At 38.7% G+C, this 19,694-nt stretch overlaps 2 protein-coding genes across 3 annotated transcripts; one reads left to right on the plus strand and one right to left on the minus strand.

The window, feature by feature from the left end:
• The first annotated feature begins 726 nt into the window (after positions 1 to 726).
• Positions 727 to 16,539, plus strand: LOC5517156 (RB1-inducible coiled-coil protein 1). Its single transcript, XM_032387173.2, has 22 exons — positions 727 to 1,154; positions 2,168 to 2,297; positions 5,101 to 5,182; positions 5,355 to 5,440; positions 5,636 to 5,751; positions 5,892 to 5,978; positions 6,052 to 6,283; positions 6,754 to 6,879; positions 7,042 to 7,160; positions 7,377 to 7,442; positions 7,508 to 7,594; positions 7,820 to 7,919; positions 10,473 to 10,554; positions 10,648 to 10,706; positions 11,063 to 12,711; positions 12,988 to 13,079; positions 13,146 to 13,216; positions 13,709 to 13,756; positions 14,791 to 14,849; positions 14,933 to 15,060; positions 15,447 to 15,514; positions 15,670 to 16,539. Exons 1-22 carry the CDS (start codon positions 1,087 to 1,089, stop codon positions 15,739 to 15,741), a joined length of 3,627 nt encoding a protein of 1,208 aa, XP_032243064.2. The 5' UTR covers positions 727 to 1,086; the 3' UTR covers positions 15,742 to 16,539.
• LOC5517211 (leucine-rich repeat-containing protein 42) lies at positions 16,384 to 19,627 on the minus strand. 2 transcript variants are annotated; one of them, XM_001637189.3, is made up of 4 exons: positions 19,381 to 19,627; positions 18,621 to 18,999; positions 17,761 to 18,016; positions 16,384 to 17,305 (listed from the first exon to the last, which is right to left on the minus strand). In XM_001637189.3, the coding sequence occupies exons 1-4, from the start codon at positions 19,526 to 19,528 to the stop codon at positions 16,835 to 16,837; spliced, it is 1,254 nt and encodes a 417-aa protein (XP_001637239.3). In that variant the 5' UTR covers positions 19,529 to 19,627; the 3' UTR covers positions 16,384 to 16,834. The 2 variants fall into 2 exon arrangements, with proteins under 2 accessions (XP_001637239.3, XP_032243074.2); XM_032387183.2 differs by having other exon boundaries at positions 18,621 to 19,005.
• Between the last annotated feature and the right edge of the window lie 67 nt (positions 19,628 to 19,694).

Genomic DNA, 19,694 nt, shown 5'->3' on the forward strand with positions numbered 1-19,694 from the left:
GTATTTTCAAAGTATTTTAAAGTATTTTCAAAAAAATTTTGAAACACACATTTAGCACATCACACTTTACTCTACACTTATTCTTTTGTTCCCTTTATTCAGAGTTACTATTTTTGATACTAAGGCAAAATTCAAAGCCATATTCAATGCAAATGCATGCTATGAACCAAGCTGAATACGGCTCGTGGATAATATAACGTTTGAACTTATCCTAAGATTATTTCACATTAAAGTCACTATTTTATATTCTGATTTTTTTACAGTGGATGATTTACTGTAGCTGAATACATGATTTGTATGAATACTATATAAGAAATGCAAGTTTGGTGTGTGTTGTTTTGAACCCAAAAAACACAATCACTAAAACCCAGAAAATTGTTATTGAAATTCAAAATTTAAAAAAATCCTCCCAAAAATTGTGAGAGATATACTGTATATGCATCATTTTTGCTGGGAGATCAAGGCTTTCCCTTCTAACGTGGTAAAGTTAACAGCATGGGTCATTTGTCATTTATGTTTAATGTTATTTTTCTATGCTCTCTGTAGTCACCAAAATGGGCAGAGATTCATGGATTTCAAATTCCCCACTTTCACTAATGTTGACAACGTCCAAAGAATGCTGAGTAATAGCAGGACTAGCAATAGCTGTGCATCCCGTAGTTCCTAACTAAACTAGAGTCTGGCCTGCGCCTGCGATTCCAATGGTAATTATCATCAGTCATGCGCAGTAAACGTTTTTTCAATGAAACATGAAGTCATCAGTTTTGTTTCCATTTTTATAATTTTCTTACTCGAAAATGATACTAGGTTTTCTACTGTGCAACCCTAGATCAACTTAAATAATGGAAGAAGATGCTACAGATATTTTCACCAGCTATAATACTCGACAATGACGGCCCAGATAGAGCTATTTGAGCGCTTCTTATCTGTACGCTGTCTTGCTCACTGCAGCCAACAGGGACAAAAATCAGGGCCTCGACCCAAAAAGGGAGTAGACGAGCCTTGTATTGCTAACCAGGGGAAATAGCACGCCATTAAGGACTTGGTGAACTTGGTGAAAGTCCGTGGTGAACCACTTTTGACAAGATGCTGTACGTGTTTCTGGTTGATGTTGGTGCCATGTACACCTTTGAAATGGAAATGGCGATGGAGAGGTGAGAGCACTGCTTATCCTATTCTTTGAGTTTGACCGATAAATTTAGAATTTTCAGTTTCATAAATGATTTTGCTTGTCACAGATCAAGAGCGGCAGAACAAAGTATTTTTATGTCGAGACCTTGAACTTAAACCGTCAAAATTCTGATGTAAACATTCGCTGAATGATGCAAATCTATAATGACAATCTGTCATTTTGTAGCATAAAGAAGTGGATATACTCTACTTATTTTTATCTTTTTCCTAAAAAGGTTGCACTCAAAAATGTTTTATAACCCACTGTGCTTCATGGATAAAATAAGTTTATTAAAAGATTGACCCAAGTTTGGTAAACATGACTATTTATATGTGTCTCTAAACATTTTCATAAATTGCCTACAGCAAATGTATTTTCAGAGGGCTCAAGTAAACATATAATTATAACACAGCAAAGAGCTCAACCTGCTTATTACTTTTGTATCAATGATTGTTTCAAATCTGTTTCATTGTTTTCGCACTTTTCACTATGTATGTGATTTTGCCTGCTGAGCTGTGGAGACGTGCAGGGTGGAAAACAGTCACCTCAACAGTAAACTCAACTCATGTGGAAATCTTTGTTAAAATACTTACCTATCCAATATTTTGTGAAATAAAAACAATTCTTTGATAATACATTTTTTTTGTCTATCTATAGCTACATAAGAAAGGGATTTTTTTTATAATATGCTAAAACAAAACAAAAATAGTATTAGTCTATAGACCACATTTGCTGCTACTTGCATTACTTTCCGTCAGTACTGTAAGACAGCAAACCTAAAAATACATTTTTATCAAAGGTATATTTAATCAAATGTAAAACAAAACATCAAAGTACTAATTAGTTGACTGGAAGATTTCTGTTATGTGAAAGATTGAAATTTGGAAGTTTTTTGGTGTTTACAGTACTTTTAGTTATTTATTATCTGATGCCTGTTGATGCTTAGTGTGGAAGCATTCTCGATGTTTAGTCATTACCATGTTTGTTCACATTTAGTGTGGAGACATTGATGGGTTCTATTGCATCATCTGCCGGGATCCCTGTGGACAAGCAGGTGCTGTTGATTTGTGGCGGTGAAGCCTTGGATCCTAATGACCGGGTGTGCAACTATAGTAATGCAGGCACAGTAAGTAATGTCTTATTGTTAGTATTTTTACAAAACATTTAGCCCTTTCCTTTAGTATCATGTTTAGAGCCATAGCAACCCAGTTGCAGAAAGGGAGGGGGGGGGGAGAGGACATGAAACAAATTGGCACCTACCTCCTTACAAGGAATGACCTCTCCCATACATTATTGTATATTATGAGTTTATCATCGACCATGGTATCAATAAACAACAATAGCTGTTTTGAATATTTTTAGAAGCCTTAACCCATTGACTCCTGGCTTTTTTGGAGCTGAATTTACAAAAAACAGACTGAAAACAGATACCTCCCCCCCTATTCTGAGTTTTATACAGCCCGTCAAAGTCAAACACAGCTGCACCTAGTCAGCGGTATCCAAGCTTTCCAACAGTGCTTTGCGGTCCCCACTTTTAATCCCTCGTCGATGTGCTGAAGCCAGCACAAGTTGATGGTTGCTTGTATTTTTCATCAAAAATACAGCTATGAGCATATTAGGAGAGTGTCTCAGGACATCATGAAGTCTTTTGGGGCATAATTGAGTGCCTTGCTTATGGATATTTGCAAGCAAAGGTGGATTCATGATGATTTTTTCTTGTTTGGCTTTGCCCGGATGAGAAAATAATTTTCTAATGAATCACCACAGCTCTCCTAAATGCTGTCTTTTCTGAAACCAAATTGATTGCAAAATTGTTTACACTGCTATTCTGGGTCTGTATGGCCTGAAATTGATTCGTTTGGCTTCGGGGTGAAAAGACTTATAAAAAACCATCTGACTTTGGGGAGAGGAGTGTTGACTGGCCCTCCCCTCGTGAATTTTCCCCTGTATCTCCCAGAATGCTTTGCAATACGTAAACATATTTTCGTGGTTGTACAATCCTTCAAGGAATGGGCATTGTGTTTTGAGGCCAAGGAAATGTACCTGGAGGATCAGAATAAAGGTATCTATTTGTGTCTTGAGCTGTGTTTGCTGATCTCTCTCCCTTGTGTGGTATTTTGAGCGTTTTATTGAGAGGGGTGATTCTGCTTTTCTCTCCTTGATATATACCACGTGCATGTTCACTTGGACACATGCCATGGTGATATATACCACATGCATGTTCACTTGGACACATGTCATGGTGATATATACCACGTGCATGTTCACTTGGACACATGTCATGGTGATATATACCACGTGCATGTTCACTTGGACACATGTCATGGTGATATATACCACGTGCATGTTCACTTGGACACATGTCATGGTGATATATACCACGTGCATGTTCACTTGGACACATGTCATGGTGATATATACCACGTGCATGTTCACTTGGACACATGTCATGGTGATATATACCACGTGCATGTTCACTTGGACACATGTCATGGTGATATATACCACATGCATGTTCACTTGGACACATGTCATGGTGATATATACCACGTGCATGTTCACTTGGACACATGTCATGGTGATATATACCACGTGCATGTTCACTTGGACACATGCCATGGTGATATATACCACGTGCATGTTCACTTGGAGACATGTCATGGTGATATATACCACATGCATGTTCACTTGGACACATGTCATGGTGATATATACCACATGCATGTTCACTTGGACACATGTCATTGTGATATATACCACGTGCATGTTCACTTGGACACGTCATGGTGATATATACCACGTGCATGTTCACTTGGACACATGTCATGGTGATATATACCACGTGCATGTTCACTTGGACACATGTCATGGTGATATATACCACGTGCATGTTCACTTGGACACATGTCATGGTGATATATACCACGTGCATGTTCACTTGGACACATGTCATGGTGATATATACCACGTGCATGTTCACTTGGACACATGTCATGGTGATATATACCACGTGCATGTTCACTTGGACACATGCCATGGTGATATATACCACATGCATGTTCACTTGGACACATGTCATGGTGATATATACCACGTGCATGTTCACTTGGACACATGTCATGGTGATATATACCACGTGCATGTTCACTTGGACACATGTCATGGTGATATATACCACGTGCATGTTCACTTGGACACATGCCATGGTGATATATACCACGTGCATGTTCACTTGGACACATGTCATGGTGATATATACCACGTGCATGTTCACTTGGACACATGTCATGGTGATATATACCACGTGCATGTTCACTTGGACACATGTCATGGTGATATATACCACGTGCATGTTCACTTGGACACATGTCATGGTGATATATACATGGTGCATGTTCACTTGGACACATGTCATGGTGATATATACCACGTGCATGCTCACTTGGACACATGTCATGGTGATATATACCACGTGCATGTTCACTTGGACACATGTCATGGTGATATATACCACGTGCATGTTCACTTGGACACATGTCATGGTGATATATACATGGTGCATGTTCACTTGGACACATGTCATGGTGATATATACCACGTGCATGCTCACTTGGACACATGTCATGGTGATATATACCACGTGCATGTTCACTTGGACACATGTCATTGTGATATATACCACGTGCATGTTCACTTGGAGACATGTCATGGTGATATATACCACGTGCATGTTCACTTGGACACATGTCATGGTGATATATACCACGTGCATGTTCACTTGGACACATGTCATGGTGATATATACCACGTGCATGTTCACTTGGACACATGCCAGGGTGATATATACCACGTGCATGTTCACTTGGACACATGTCATGATCTTATTTGCTTTTCATTACATAATGGTTATAATAAACCTTTTTTTTTAGGATACAAGCCCCATCTACCTGTTTAGCAAGAGCACAATAGAGTCCTCTGTCCCACCCTCGCCAAGCCTAAACCTTGGCTCAGGTGAGTCTAAGTATTACAATCACTCTCTCTCTCCACGGAACAAGAAACTGTTCACTGCAAGGGCATTATATTCCAGCTATCAGTTGTATGAAATATTGTGTCTGTTGTTCATTATTGCCTATCATTTATCATAAATTGATTCCCTGTTGTAATTTTGTTTCATATTCACCAGAGGCCAGTCTGAAGGAGCAAGCAGAGATCTCCTTCAAACTCCCACCTACCTATGAAACCTTGGTATCCAGGGCACAGTTGGCTGCTGTAAGCTTTTATCACATGCAAAACACTTTAGCATTAACCTCTTCCAATAGCATAAACAATCACATAATTACAGTAACATCACAAAAATATGTTTCTCAGGCAATCCAGGATAGCATCAGCAAACAACAAATAACCACAGCTGTTATCTCGTAATATCATAAGATATTTATTGATCTCTTGTATCTATGTTTATAGGAGTTCCATCATTATGCCCTGGAAATTGCTCAGAGCTGTGACTGTTTGATCAGTGAGCAAAAATTCCAGCAATTGGGATGGGGTGCAGTGGTTGCTAACTTGGAGAGCATTTCAAGGTAGGCAGATGTTAAAATTATTATAATACATGGTATACATGGAAGTTGGGTTATCCTTGGTCATCAGGAAAAGTTATGATTATGAGAAAGGTTTGTGGTTCACTCTGTGTTTTACTTATTTATTATGTTCTATCTTTCAGGGAGTTCAATGATCGAGCTGTCAGTGTACAGCAAAGCTATGCAGAATTTCTTGAATCAAGACCAAGATATCAAGAAATGTTGTCCAGGTTAGTAGCTCTCTATTAATAGAAGATTGAAAAAAAAAAGATGTATTACAGTAGTTATCACTATTTATCACAGCTTTAAGGAGATGCTTCCGCTGTTGGGAAAAATTCCAGTTTTACACTGCCTTCTATCAAGCCAGCACCAGCAGTTAAATTGGCCTCAAATGGTGGATGGTATCACACTCTTGGACTGGATTAGTGCTCAGGACAATAAGTACAGCTTGCAGGACATGGTGACGCAGTGCCAGGCTGCTGTGGAACAGTTTGATCAGACAGTGCTTGAGGATGTCCTGACTGAGGTTAATCAGGTATAGTGCAGTCTAATAACATGTACCCATGTTCAAGACAATAATAATTAGATCAACCTGAATTTGAATTATGTGTTTGAATGATGAAGCTAAAAAAAATACAAAAGGTAGTGCGTCAAATCACAACAGATAAAATGTTTTTTTAAAACATAAAAATGTTATGTAAACTTAGCTCTGTGACTTACCATACCATCTATATGACATTGTTCTGTATAATAAGATGCATCAAATCACTTTTGAAGGCTGATCAGAAGTGTCTGCATGCAAAGGAGCTGACTTTGTCCATGTCTAACAAGAACAATTGGACATGCACTTGTTTGTGAGAAGTGTAGGCAAGAAGTTGTAAGAGTATGTGATTTCCCCATCCAGAACAATCCTATGCATGTGTCGGTGTGTGTGAGGTGTAGATAAAGCTGCGAGGATGTGGGTAGAGTATGTGACTATCTTTGTTACCTTTTGGATGCCCCTAGGTCCAAGAGGCTCTGGAGAATGAAAGCATGAAAGAAATCAAGGGTCTAGAGGAGCGACTTGAAGGCTTGCAGCAGCTATTGCAGAAGGTCCAGGAGCTTGTCCAGTCACAATCAGACATGGCACAGGTTGGTGAAAGTCATACAGTTCTGATGCCATACATTACAAGGTAACCCTACTCTAAGGACACCCACTTGATAAGGACAGCTATTATCATTATCATCACCATCTCTACACCAACAACAAAGTTCAACTGCTCTGTCTTACAGTTGTTATTTTTCTTTTTGAAGGGATTTCTACAGAATCAGACCAGAGCACAGAATATTGGTGATCCGTCTGTATTGCCTGATCTTTGTGCCAGTCATCAAAAACAGCTGATGATGCTTCTGAAAAACCACTCTCAACTTAGGTTGGTACTGCTGCTATTGATGTGGGCAAAAACTCAAAAAAATTACAGGATGACTTAAATGCCTACGCATTGAGTTGTAGACCAATATTTTAAGAAAGAATGCAGTGTATGAATTAATTAAGAAACCCTTGCTTGACCTCCCCCCCCCCCAAACATGAATTGTGTAATTTAGAATAAAATCCTCTATGTTAACTGTACTTTGTGTCGTCCTTACAGGGATTTCAGACGACGCTCAGCCAGGGCCAAAGATGAGCTTTCCATCAACCTCCACACCAGACTAAGGTACATGCATAGTCATGGAATCACTGAGCTTTATCCATAGTTAATTAAATCCCTTTTTTTTTTAGGTGGATAATGTATGTGGAAAAGAAGGTGTGTGATTGTGATAGCACTCTGATAATTTATCATGAAAACATCAGGAGGATCAAAAGAAGGTAAATCTAGGGTTGACCTCATTCACCACTACTGCAATGTAGAAGCATAGCCAGGTTTGAGACAAGGAGCACGCACATATTCAAGAATTTTAAAATGCTTTTGGTGGCAAAGATGCATCTTCTGTGCCTACTAATGCACCTTACATGAAATGACAGCACAGCCAAAAAGCAGCTACACCTTAATGCTAACAGATGCATTTTGATTAGCCACTGATTCTTTAATAGGCTTGACATCTTGGAACAAGTAGAGGAAGCACCTAAGCTGTACATACTTGCAGTAGCGGAAGTTGTGCGACGGCGCTCATTTTCATCTCAGTACTACAAGGTATTTCTCAAAATTGACTTCTGTCTGAGAACCAGGTATCGTACAAGTCCTTGAAAACCTTGAAAGTGCTTGAATTTTAAAATTTGAAATTCAAGGTCTGGAAAGTGATTGAATTCTTATTATTGGTCCTTGAAAGTCCTTGAAAAATATTTGATTAAAGAAATAAAAGTAAATCTTATTGGAGTAAAGATTAATAGCAAATTGTAGCCAAATATATGGTTTGCAACTTATTTCTTTATATAATTATGTACAAGATAAAGTATGTAAAATCCATGCCCAGAAACATTATCAGCATAGATCATACGCAGATTGTACAAAGAAAGGAAGTGTGCTGCGCCATGTTCTAACTCTTGCTGATGACGATGGTGGGCTACAAGCATGTGAAGATAGGAGATTGTGATCTCTGTATTGCTCCCGTACACAGAATTTGTGGAGAAAGCTGAGCAGGCCAAGAAGACGATCTTCTTGGATTTTAAATACAAGAGAGGTGGTCCCTTGGATATATTGATTTTCTCCCCAAATTTTAAGGCATCTCGATTTCTCAAATTTAAGAGATTCGACTTCTCGTTCTGGTACTTAAGAAAAGCAAGATCTCGTTTTCTCTGATTTTCAAAAAAGGCCTTCTTGTCCTCTCGGAACTATTTCTCGGATTGAGCATTCGCAACAAGCTAGACAGGCTGGGTGCGTACTTCTTCTTCTATATAACCCCATCTCCTTTTATGCGAAGATTCTTATAAGGTATCATAATTTCAACAAAAACGATAATAACAAAAATATAATAAGTAGAGTTACATAATGCAATAATAGTTCGCTTGCTTTCTTAAAAGCGTTAAGACTGGCTGCCCTTGCAGTTAGTTCCGGTAGACAGTTCCAATCCCTGATGGTCCGCGGGAAGAACGATTTTTTGTGATAGTTGGTTCTTGAAGGTGGCACTTTGTAGCTATTCATATGCCTGCTTATTCTATACATCGGCGGGACTGTTGGCAGGCCATCAGTGACAACAAGGCCATGGTGTATCTCATAGAACATCAGGAGCCTTGCTCTCTTTCTTCGGATTTCTGGTGAGGACCAATCAGATAATTGAGCATCTCACTCACACTTGCTGTTCTGTCGTAGCGATGAAGCGCAAACCTTGCTGCGCGACGTTGTGCCATCTCTATTTTGATGATGTTTGTCTTTGTGAATGGGTCCCATACAGTACACACATACTCAAGGTATGGACTCACTACAGCGAAGTAAGCAGACGTCTTTAGCTTGGGGGAGCCTATTCTCAGGTTACGCCGAAGGAAACCGTGTTTGCTGCTTGCTTTGTTGCAGATGTTGTTTATATGCTTATCCACCTCAAGTCTGATGTTAGGGTGACCCCAAGGTATTTTGCCGAGTCGACAGCACACATGGTTTTGCCGTGAAATGTTTTTGCTTGCGTCCAACCCTTAAGATCTTACATTTAGCTGGGTGAAACTCCATGCTCCATTGTTTCTCCTACATGGCTAATTTGTCTATGTCCTGTTGCAAAGTGAAGGCATCCTCGGTAGACTTGATGATTAAATATACGATGGTATCATCTGCAAAGAGTCTCACGGAGGAGGTCAGATTGTCTGGGAGATCGCTAATGTAGTAGAGGACATGGGCCCAATACAGAGACTTCAGGTACCCCAGAGAGGATGTCTACAACTTTAGATTATTCCCCGTCAAACACCACCTTCTGCTTCCTTGCAGATAGGAAGGACTTAATCCACTGATTGGTTTTAACACAAACACCATAGTGCTTTAACTTTGATACAAGGAGTCGGTGATTTCCCTTGTCAAATGCTTTACTTAAATCCATCACCAAAACGTCGATTTGATTACCTTCATGCATATTGTCCACCAACGAGTGTATAAAACCAAGAAGCTGTGTTTCACATGATCGTAGTGCTCTAAATCCATGCTGCTGTCTCTCCTACAGGGCTTTATAAAGTACCAGAAATGCTTCATCTCCTAGAATTCACCTTCTGAATTATGAGTTGTTGTTATACTTGTGCCCAATATTCTTTCCTTGATTCTGACTGGATTCTTCTTACAGCATCTAGCCTGGAAGAGTTGTATTTGTATCTGTTGACACTCTCTCATGGTCAGGCAAGAGTCGAAAGAGAAGAACTAGAGAACAAGTGAAACTGTTCAAAGGCCACAACTAGGCCTCCTCACTAAGTCGATTGCACTGCGAATCTGTGCTAAGGAAAAGCAAAAGGCTTTGAAAAAAGAAAGTTTTGAAAATTTGAGGATCTCACCCAAAGTTGAAAATCTGTAGGCGAACGTTTGCTTGAAATCACTGTTCAATAACAGTCTATTTTCGTATTGAAAATAAACAATGTACAATTGATAAAAGCTTGGAAAAGTTTATTTGCCCTCTATTGTCTCTATGAATTTATCGTATCACTAGTCCTAGAATTTCTACAAAAAGTCATTGAAAAAGTCCTTTAAAAGTCCTTGAATTTCATTTGTGGAAAATTGTACGAACCCTGGGAAACTTTGGATACTTTGTTTTATTAATTGCAAATTTTCATATCTCAGTGGGCACTGAAGCTGCATGAAAGTGCAGCTCAAACACATGCCGAGGAGTTAGCCAGAAGGGAGGACTTTGCTGAGTTGTTTGGTATGTAGGTGATTCATAATGTAACCTTTTTTTAAGATAATATGACATTTTCTTATTAAGGCATGGTAAAACTTATTGCCTGCTTATTTTTAGGGAGGCATTTCTTACATGCCATGTTCACTGGAATGGAAGATAGGCCCCCAAAATTATTTGTGAGTATCATGTTGTTTTAGTTAAATTCGTAACATTTGTATTAGAAATAAATTCATCACAGGTAGAGTAACTGTCCTAAAGCTCAATGTGCATGCTCTAGGTAATCAAGTCAGCCTAGGTAGTGACCTTCCTTTTAAGGGGGGAGGGGGTTATAACAAAGAATGAAGCCAAATAGAGGGTGGCTGATAAAATAACAATAGCATGGGGTGAGGGGCAAGAGACCCCTCAGATTTTGCTCTCTGTTCCCTTGTTTTCTTACATTAGTTACCCAAGAAATGTCAGTCCTTAGAAACTGTAAATATACACCATTCTTCTTTAATTTTCATACTTATTAGGAATGATTTCACTTTTTTAGGATAAACCACCAAAAGAGTTTGACCAGCGTCTTCCAATCATAACAGAAAATGACCTTCAGCAACTTCAGACATCTGTTCCAGAGCTCTCAGAATATCTGGACAAGAGTTATGATGCCAACAACATCAGCATGCTGGATGTCACCCTGTCAACAACACCTATCACTTCAGAAACACAGTCAGCCTCAGCCGCAACATCCATGAGCAGGTGTGTCTGCACCATGAGTGTCGACACACAGGATGATGGAGAGAGTGGTGTTGCAGATGGTAAAGAGATGCATATTAGTATGGGGAAGGGGACAGACATGAGTGTAGTACAAGAACCAACTGATGACACAGCACACATAGTGCTCGCTCCAAGTGATGCTGAGGAGCCAGCCAAGGAATGTAGCAGCCAAAGTGAAGCCGGATCTGACAGTGACTTGATGTTCAGGTCTGCACAAGAGGACTATGTGACAGTGGCAGAGGCTGACTTGGGAAAAGAATTCACAGAGGAGCAATCACTAAGTGTTGAGGATCAAGTCTTGGGTAGTCACAATACAAGTCAGACCCTTACTCTCACCAGTTCTGGCTCTCAAAGCTGTGAAACTAGCACACAGACGGATGATGGTCTTGAGAACAAGGCTGATGATGAAAGTGCTTCTGAGGAGAGTACGCCAGTGCAGCAAGAAGAACAACCAGCAACCATAGAGACAACAGATGCACCATCGATGAACAAAATTATACAACTAGAGGAACAGTTGCAGTTTTACAAAAAAGAATTGAATAGTGTTACAATGGAGAAGGAAAAAATAAAAAATGACAATTTTCAGACTGGAAATCTGTTTGGTGAGACATTGACTAATCTTAGGGAGAATCTTTCACAAACGAGACAAATGGTTATTGATTCTAGAACTCAATTTAAACATGAGATAGTTGAAGCATTAGAGAAATTAAGTTCTACATTAGAAAAAGCTTCAGAATTGACACAAGAAAGGACTAGTAAAGAATATAAAAAAATCTTAAGAGAAGTTACTGATAAATATGATAAAGAGAAGAAACATTTGCTTGAAGAAAAAACACATTGTGAGATTGAGAAAAATGATGTTGAAATCAAGCTACAAAGTGTGATGGCAGAAAAGGAAGCATTGGAAATCCAGCACAAGGATAAAGTGGAGGAACTAAATTCATCTCTTGGTATTCTTCAAACCCATTTTGAAGAGCAAAAGTCATTGGCAATGAAACTAAAAGAAACCAAAGAACGCTCAGAAGAAGACCAACAAACAAGATTCAATGCCATAATTATGCGCTTAAAAAGGGAGCGTGACCAAATGGTAGGACAACTAAATGAGAAGTTAACTATGCTTGAAGGTGAATATGAGAAGCAGCAGCAACATCTGGAAGTTTTAGAACAAGAGAAAGTAGCATTACAACAAACAAAAGAGGAAGATTCAATGAAATTCACCAAGAAGGAAAAAGAACTGCTCACAGCTCTTAGTTGCACAGAAGCTAAGCTGCATGAGATTCAGAGCACTGTCGAGGAGAGAGAGAGGGAGTTTGAAGGACAGTTACAAAAGGAGAAGGCATCAGCACTACTGCTATTGGAAGTGGAACGGCAGATGTGGGAAGCTGAGCACCTAAAGGAGAGCAGCATGGAGGTAGATGAAGCAAGGTATGTATTTTACCTTCCCCCTTTAAAAAAAAACAGCTCTATTTACCCCTCCACTAAGTAGTTGTCTTAATCAAGTAAACCTTTTTAGGCAAAGTGTCAACCTCAAATAAACTAGACCAAGCTTACCACTTTATTCAAAACTATGCTGCTCCCTGAATCACTTTTTAGTTCAAATGCACCTTTTTAGGCTTGGTGCTTTTGGTGCTCTATTGTTGGTTAGTGGTCTAACATATGTCCAAACATTGTTGTTTCCTAATTATACTTGAATTTCTACAGTGGTGGAATTGTTACACAGAATTATCAAGAGAAAATCAGGCAACTGGAACAGGAGAACAAGATACTGAGTACAAAGCTTGCAAATCAGACAGGTATTGGTGAATACAGTATGAACCTCCATTTCTTTATTTTTAGATTGCTTACTCTGCTTGTTTCAGATGTTCTCAGCAAGACAGTGATGGACTTTGAGGAATCAGAAATCAACCCTGTCATAGCTCAAGCTAAGCAGGTCTGGGGTATAGGTTTTCTTTAGAAAAATATTTTTGAATCCCTTTGTGCTTTACAACTGTTCCGCTGCAAATCTTTTCTACCAGCTTACCAAGCCAATGCTGAAAATGCAAGCCTAGTTTCAGTACCGCACGGTTAAAACAGCCTTTTTGTTTTAAAATGGCAGCTTTTTACTGGTGAATTGTCACATTTTGGCAAATGCTATAAAAACTAGAGCAAAGCTGAAGCTATAATTTTCTTTATGACTCCCTCATTATCAAGCAAATCTGTCATCTTTTGTTCAGTATGGTTTTAATGCTGTACACTTAGTCAAAACAGCGACTGAAGCCATACTTCCGTACATTTACTCAAACGATTTAACACTATGATTGTGTTGGCATGCACATACGTTATTCATCACTGTCAGTTACCAATATTCATTATTCTTGCTCATGCGCATTTGTTATTCAGCGCTGTCACTTACCAAGATTTATGATTCTTGAATGTTTTTCAGGCATTGCAAGATAAAGATGAACAGATCAAACATCTACAACAGCAAATGGTAAGGGAATTACACATCGCATTTGAATATTATATAAGGGGGTCAATTCTCCCATACTTTGGTCTTTTATCCTGGTTTCCTTGATTAAGGTCAGAGTCCTCAGAGCATTGAATACAATGGGATCTGTTTACAGCCAAACTCATTGTTGAACAACGTCAGCAAATTAAAAATTATTTCCTCGTTTTGGAATAGCACATAGTCAATCAACCATCTAAACCAACTGTTGACTTGTTTTCACTCTCATGTCATAACCCATTTGACTCTACATAGCAAGATCACTGTAGTATGATTGACTACGCTCTATTCTCAGCGATCACTCAACAGCAAATTCAGCTATAGAATATATAGGGGTTATTTGCCAGGTGGCAAATAACCCCTATATACCCCTATAACCCCTACTTTTAGAAAATAGTAATGTTAAAATATTACTGCAAAAAAAATATGTTAGATTTGAGCAGTAGCTTCTCCGACACGTTTTTCTGTTCTAGGTCACATGACCATGGGAGGGGTCAGATGACGTCATCATTTGTGTCATTTATGTCTAAAACACTTATGTTGAAAGTTCCAAGAGATTTGACAAAAAACAGAAGCTTTTATAAAACAAACAAATTTCCCTAGCAATGGACTCAAAAGATAATACCATAGGCCATAAGTAAACATTTAAAAATCCAAGAAAACCACCCCACCCACCCCCTCTTCTTTTTTTTTGGAATGACCATCCATCCTTATATTGACAGAACTTGACAACATATAATATTAATATTTAATATTATTTTTTTAATTCTTTTTAACTTTAGAAGATCCCTAAACTTAAGTCAGGCAAGTGCACTTAAATTCATATTAAATTCACATAAATTCAATGGATCCTCTTCATAGTGATAATTGATATACAATGCTAAAGATTTCTAGTCCCAGCAACAGTAAGATATTTGTCGACAATAATATGGATTTAATTTTTTCATAATGTAACAATTTTTGGTCTCCTGCCATATCATTACATTGAGGTAATTTTGTATGTTTTCTTTTTTGAAAAGGAGCAACAGCAAGGTACAGCTGGTTCTGTGCCGAGGAATGACAAAGTCAGTCTAAAAGAGTAAGTCGAACTCACCTTGAACTCTCCCTGCTTATGTCACTTGCTTACACATTGACAAACCCAAACACACTGTGAACTCATAGTTTTCAGAGTGGAGACCTGATTCTTCTGGTGTTTGACCCTCGCTATGAAAACTACCTGGTGTTTAGCACAGCGTCTGCCCTGTACTTCCTACACCCAGATTCCATGGCCATGCTGGACATTGCCACAAGTAAGAAAAAGGCTCTTGACCATCGTCTTTGGAATTGTTTTAGTAATTTTATTAACAATAGCATGCGGCCAAGGCCAACTATAATTTTAGTTTGTTTTCTGAAAACAATAGGTGTACTCCCCTGATATGAGAGCTTTAAATTTGATGATAAGAATACTAGCCACTCAATGGTCTCTTTTCAATTTATCTTTTTTTGTGAGAAGTTATATCCAGCTTTGAATAAAACAATCTGTAGAATTTTGTGGGCATGCTATTGTGAAACATGCTGGGCTTAAATCCAGCTGCACTTGTTGTAATTGTAAAATCTAAAAAATCCTATATTTATGAAATCTGATAAAATTGCTTGATATCCAGTTTGTTGACCATTGTTTTGGTTTTGATATTAGCTGGACCCAAGAGGCGAGACTGGAGTTTGGCCATCCTTACAGACAGAGAGTACTGCCAGGCCAAAAAGGTACACCATATTGGGAGATGTTGTGAACATTTCCTTTGTCTTATGATCAGCCAAGCAAAGAGTGTCAGCAATGTGTTTGTATTGGAATCAAAATTCTTCTTTTTAATCTGTACTATGATGTTTATGTTCTCACCACATTTTCTTTTTTTTTTCAGGCCAATAACCGCTTCCATGTACCTGTGGGGACAAAGTTCTATCGAATTCAAGCAAAGCCATGGGAGAAGTGAAAGGAGTCAATTCAATCCATGGGACAAGTGAAAGAAGTCAGTTCAAGCAATCAGGAATGTGAAGATAAAAGGTAGATTCTTCCAGATATTAATAGGGAGTGTTTGAGGTAGAAGCCCAAAAGTAAGGGACAGCAGTGTGTCCTCTTGGTTAATTTATCAGCATGTACTACTGAGAAGTGAAGAGAATGTGGTGTGTAAGAACTGCTAAGCCAGGTTAATTCAAACTTTCCATAACGTATCTAGGGTTTGGCCAAGCATGCTGAAACCCTCTCCCCCTATTCTCAAAGCTTTCATATAAAATATACAAGGAAATCCACAGAAGAATAACATATCCAGGCCCACCCCCTTCTTTCCAACCCCACTTCAGTCTTTGTGAACATTTTTTTCTACCTTTACTGAGACTTACAAGATCCAAAATGCATAATGGCGAAATTTTCAAAAAAATATAATAATTGGTATTGGTTCAGGTTAGACTTTGTGAAAAAGGAATACTGAAAGCTATTGGTATTCTGCTTTTAAAACAATTATTTTTCTATCTGGTACAGTCAAAATGATATTAAAATTGTGGGTCATTGGGTAGTTATATATTGTATAAGAGGAAGAACCTCCAAAATGTACAATTTTGTATTGATATAATGTAACATATTGTGTAGTAATGTTTTATTTTTATTAACTTTAAAATTTATAAAGGCTGCATGTTACTGTTTTATGAGCTGTAGAGCCAAATAAATGATTTGTGATCCCAAGAGATCCACAATAATAATGCAATCTATTCAAGAAATAAAGTATTGAAATAAACCCAGTGGAAATTTATTTGTTACAGTTTAGAGATAGTATTATTTATATTGCAGTGCTTTACTCATGCATAAAACTCAGTGATTAATCTGTGAAGAACTTCACAAATCTAATGAAGTCAGTGTCCAGGGTTTTAACACTAATACCCTCCATTACCTAATACTAAATCCCTTTCTTACATTGCCTATCAATGCATACAGTATTTTAATATTAAATAATGTCTCCTCTCAGTACCTCAATCCATTAAATTAATAGTAAGCTGCTCCCCATCCTATAGCACCTGACACTTTCAAACTGTCTAACTAACCAAAGCATCTAACAAGCATTGCTTCTTTCGTTGAATTTCTGGGTGTCCACCACAGCTGATGTAGGACTGCATCAAATCCTCATCAGACTCTGCATTATGTTGACTTAGACAGGGTTTTAATCTCTTTTTCTGGCTGTTTGTTTGGTACTTTAGGTATTTTCTCTTTCTAGTTTCTTGTGCAATCCTTAGATCAGAGTAATGATTTTGAGCTGGCTTAATACTACATGATGTCCCAACACAGTTTGCAGAAGTAAGAAAAAGTGTTTGGGCTGTTATTGTGATGTTATCCTTCTCCTTGTGCTTCTCTGTTTTCTCAGTGTTATCTGTATCTTTATAGAATTTAAGCCTCTGGCCGGAGCAAATGGGCTTCTTTTTCCTTGTAGTAGCACCAGTTACCCATTTATCAATGATAACTGTAGCCCATCCCTCTGTTGTAGTAAAGGGTTGTTTGAAGCTCGAGCCCTAAAACAGGGAGAAATGATACTTATATAAAAATATTCTGATGCTTTTAGCAAAGTATTTGATGTTTGTGCTGACTATGTTTCATAAAAGTTTCAGCAAAATTTATCTATAAAAAGAGGCATCCTTTTGCAGTAGTGGTTTGTATTCATATGAATTTTTTTAGATTTCGCATTTGCTTTTTGAATTTAGAAATTTACCATACAATCAGGGTCCATTTGGACCATCTTGTTTCCCTAGAAAACCACCCCTTCAGGTCAATTTTTATTCAAGGATCATCAAATACCATTCTTTTTCCATAAATGATACCCATATGATTGCACCCCCAACCACCCCTAGCCCATCCTGGGTACACATCTGCTAGAGCTATGTTCAATGGTCATGTGCACATCATCTGATCATGTGTGTTCAAAGATTTTGTCTTAACCACATCCAGGCTAGAGGCCTAGAATCCTTACATCGCATGTCCAGTGCAGAAGAGTGCTTCTAGTGAGGTCTATGACATCCTTAACTCCTGTAGCACTAAGATTCAGTGATGCCAGTTTAGTCAGCTTTGATAGGTACTTGAAGGAGTGGCCAGTAATCTTGGGGTTCTGAGAGAGGTCTAGAGTACTAAGGTTGCACAAGCCTCTACCCAGCAGTCGCACAGGTAAGGTCATGTGACCAACATCACCATCCCCAAGGCAGTTGTCTTTAAGGCTCACCCTCAATAAACTGTAAAGAATAATTTGCTTTTAGTGCTTATCAATGCAAAAAAAATATACAAAACATGTCAAATGTATTAGTAAAAGTGGACCAATGGGGTAAGTGGTGGGGTATGGCCTTAGGCCTGACAGGGATGTCTTTCTGAAAGCCCGGACCCCTGGCCCAATCAATGACAGTAGAATCCATTAGGGACCCTATTTAAGACTATTAAAGAAATTTACATCAACCTGTTATAATTTGCAACAAAGATGCAGCTCTACATCAGCTTGAAAAACAAAAAATTCAATCAAACCTCTACCATAGTACCGTAGTATTGTGGTAGAGGAAGAGAAAACACAATTTTCATCTAACCTCTACCATAGTATTGTGGTAGAGAAAGGGGAAAAAATGCAATTTCGACCAAACCCCTACTTTAGTACCCAAAATAAATATGTATAAATGGGTTGTTGCAGAGAGTTTGACTAGAGCAATCTGCTAAGATAGTACACTATGGCGGCAGACAAAAATTTGGTCATATTTCTGGCCTGCTTTAGTCTAGGGCAGGAAGCTAAAACCCCTGACTCATGGCACATAATTGTACCACAGTTGGAGTGACCCGAGGGTAGAAGATCACCTTTGCATATTGCTGATGTGTGTTAGCAACTCATGAGATTTTCCCAGGCGACAATGACTCACATCCAGTTCTGTCAGATAGGGGAAGCATTTCAAGCACTCAAGCTTGCTATTCAAGACCAATGCTTGACCACTCAAGCACAACTTGGACAAAACCAACTCTGGATAAGCTTCTGAGAATAACTCCATATTTTGTGATGTGTCCTCTTCCAACTCATGGTTAGCATAGACTCTGCCAAACAATTGCTCTCCCACAACGTCTGGAAAGCCGAAAAGTGACTCAACCATGTGAATATTTCTGGCTATGAAGTCCAAGCAAATGAAGAAAAGTGACACAGGGCTGTACAACCCATTCTTAAGGGTCTCGGAACAAATGGCGCCTGAAACTTGAAGCAAGATGGTAAGTTATAGGTGTTACAAGGGCAGACAACAAGAATAACAACAAAAGCCAGTGGCAGTTCAAGGTCCCCCCTTCCATAGATTTGTCATGTAGGGGGTGGGGTGGGGGGTGGGAAGGGGCTTAAAAGTAATAATTCATCACGATGAAGAAGGAATGAGTTACCCAGAATGTACGAAAAATGTTGTTACGTAGGGTGGGGGGAATGGGGGCATGTAAAAAAAAAATAGGTCCACAGTCAGAAACGAAGCTAGTAGGTCGAAGGTACATGTGGCATAGCCAACGTGCCGGACTATGTCATCCTTTTCGGGTATAGTTTAGTATATAGTCTAGTTGTTTGAGAAGCTAGCTAGAGTTAACTTACCTTTCATTTCATTGTCGCTACGCGTTCGAGGTTGTGTTATGTGACCGTTTTGCGAGGTCAGGCGACCATATTTGTCTCTCGTGCAGATGATACCAACACTCTCTTCACTTGCCGACTCAAACCAACCGTGATCTCCGTCAAAAGACATGGCAATACGTGGTAATATTTTGTCAATGTTCGATTGCTCACATCGAGATATAGTAAAAGACACAAATGTCAATTTTCGCGCCGAAACCTTTCAATGCTAGTTCCCAGGACCCCGTACAGAGTGTACACAGGTATACCAGCAAAATACTTTATCTTCGTGTTTTAGT

The sequence above is a fragment of the Nematostella vectensis genome, chromosome 1, assembly GCF_932526225.1.
Source record: "Nematostella vectensis chromosome 1, jaNemVect1.1, whole genome shotgun sequence".
NCBI classification, from domain to species: domain Eukaryota; kingdom Metazoa; phylum Cnidaria; class Anthozoa; order Actiniaria; family Edwardsiidae; genus Nematostella; species Nematostella vectensis.

What these genes read in the sequence shown, in the direction of transcription:
- LOC5517156 (XM_032387173.2), top strand. Translation starts at nt 1,087, where the DNA reads ATGCTGTACGTGTTTCTGGTTGATGTTGGTGCCATGTACACCTTTGAA. An exon ending in AAAAACCACTCTCAACTTAG is followed by an intron (nt 7,161 to 7,376) that starts GTTGGTACTGCT and finishes TCGTCCTTACAG; the next exon opens with GGATTTCAGACGACGCTCAG. An exon ending in CATGCTGGACATTGCCACAA is followed by an intron (nt 15,061 to 15,446) that starts GTAAGAAAAAGG and finishes TTTTGATATTAG; the next exon opens with CTGGACCCAAGAGGCGAGAC.
- LOC5517211 (XM_032387183.2), bottom strand. Translation starts at nt 19,528, where the DNA reads ATGTCTTTTGACGGAGATCACGGTTGGTTTGAGTCGGCAAGTGAAGAG. An exon ending in TAGCGACAATGAAATGAAAG is followed by an intron (nt 19,006 to 19,380) that starts GTAAGTTAACTC and finishes TCTTGCTTCAAG; the next exon opens with TTTCAGGCGCCATTTGTTCC. An exon ending in TTCTGCACTGGACATGCGAT is followed by an intron (nt 17,306 to 17,760) that starts GTAAGGATTCTA and finishes TCCCTGTTTTAG; the next exon opens with GGCTCGAGCTTCAAACAACC.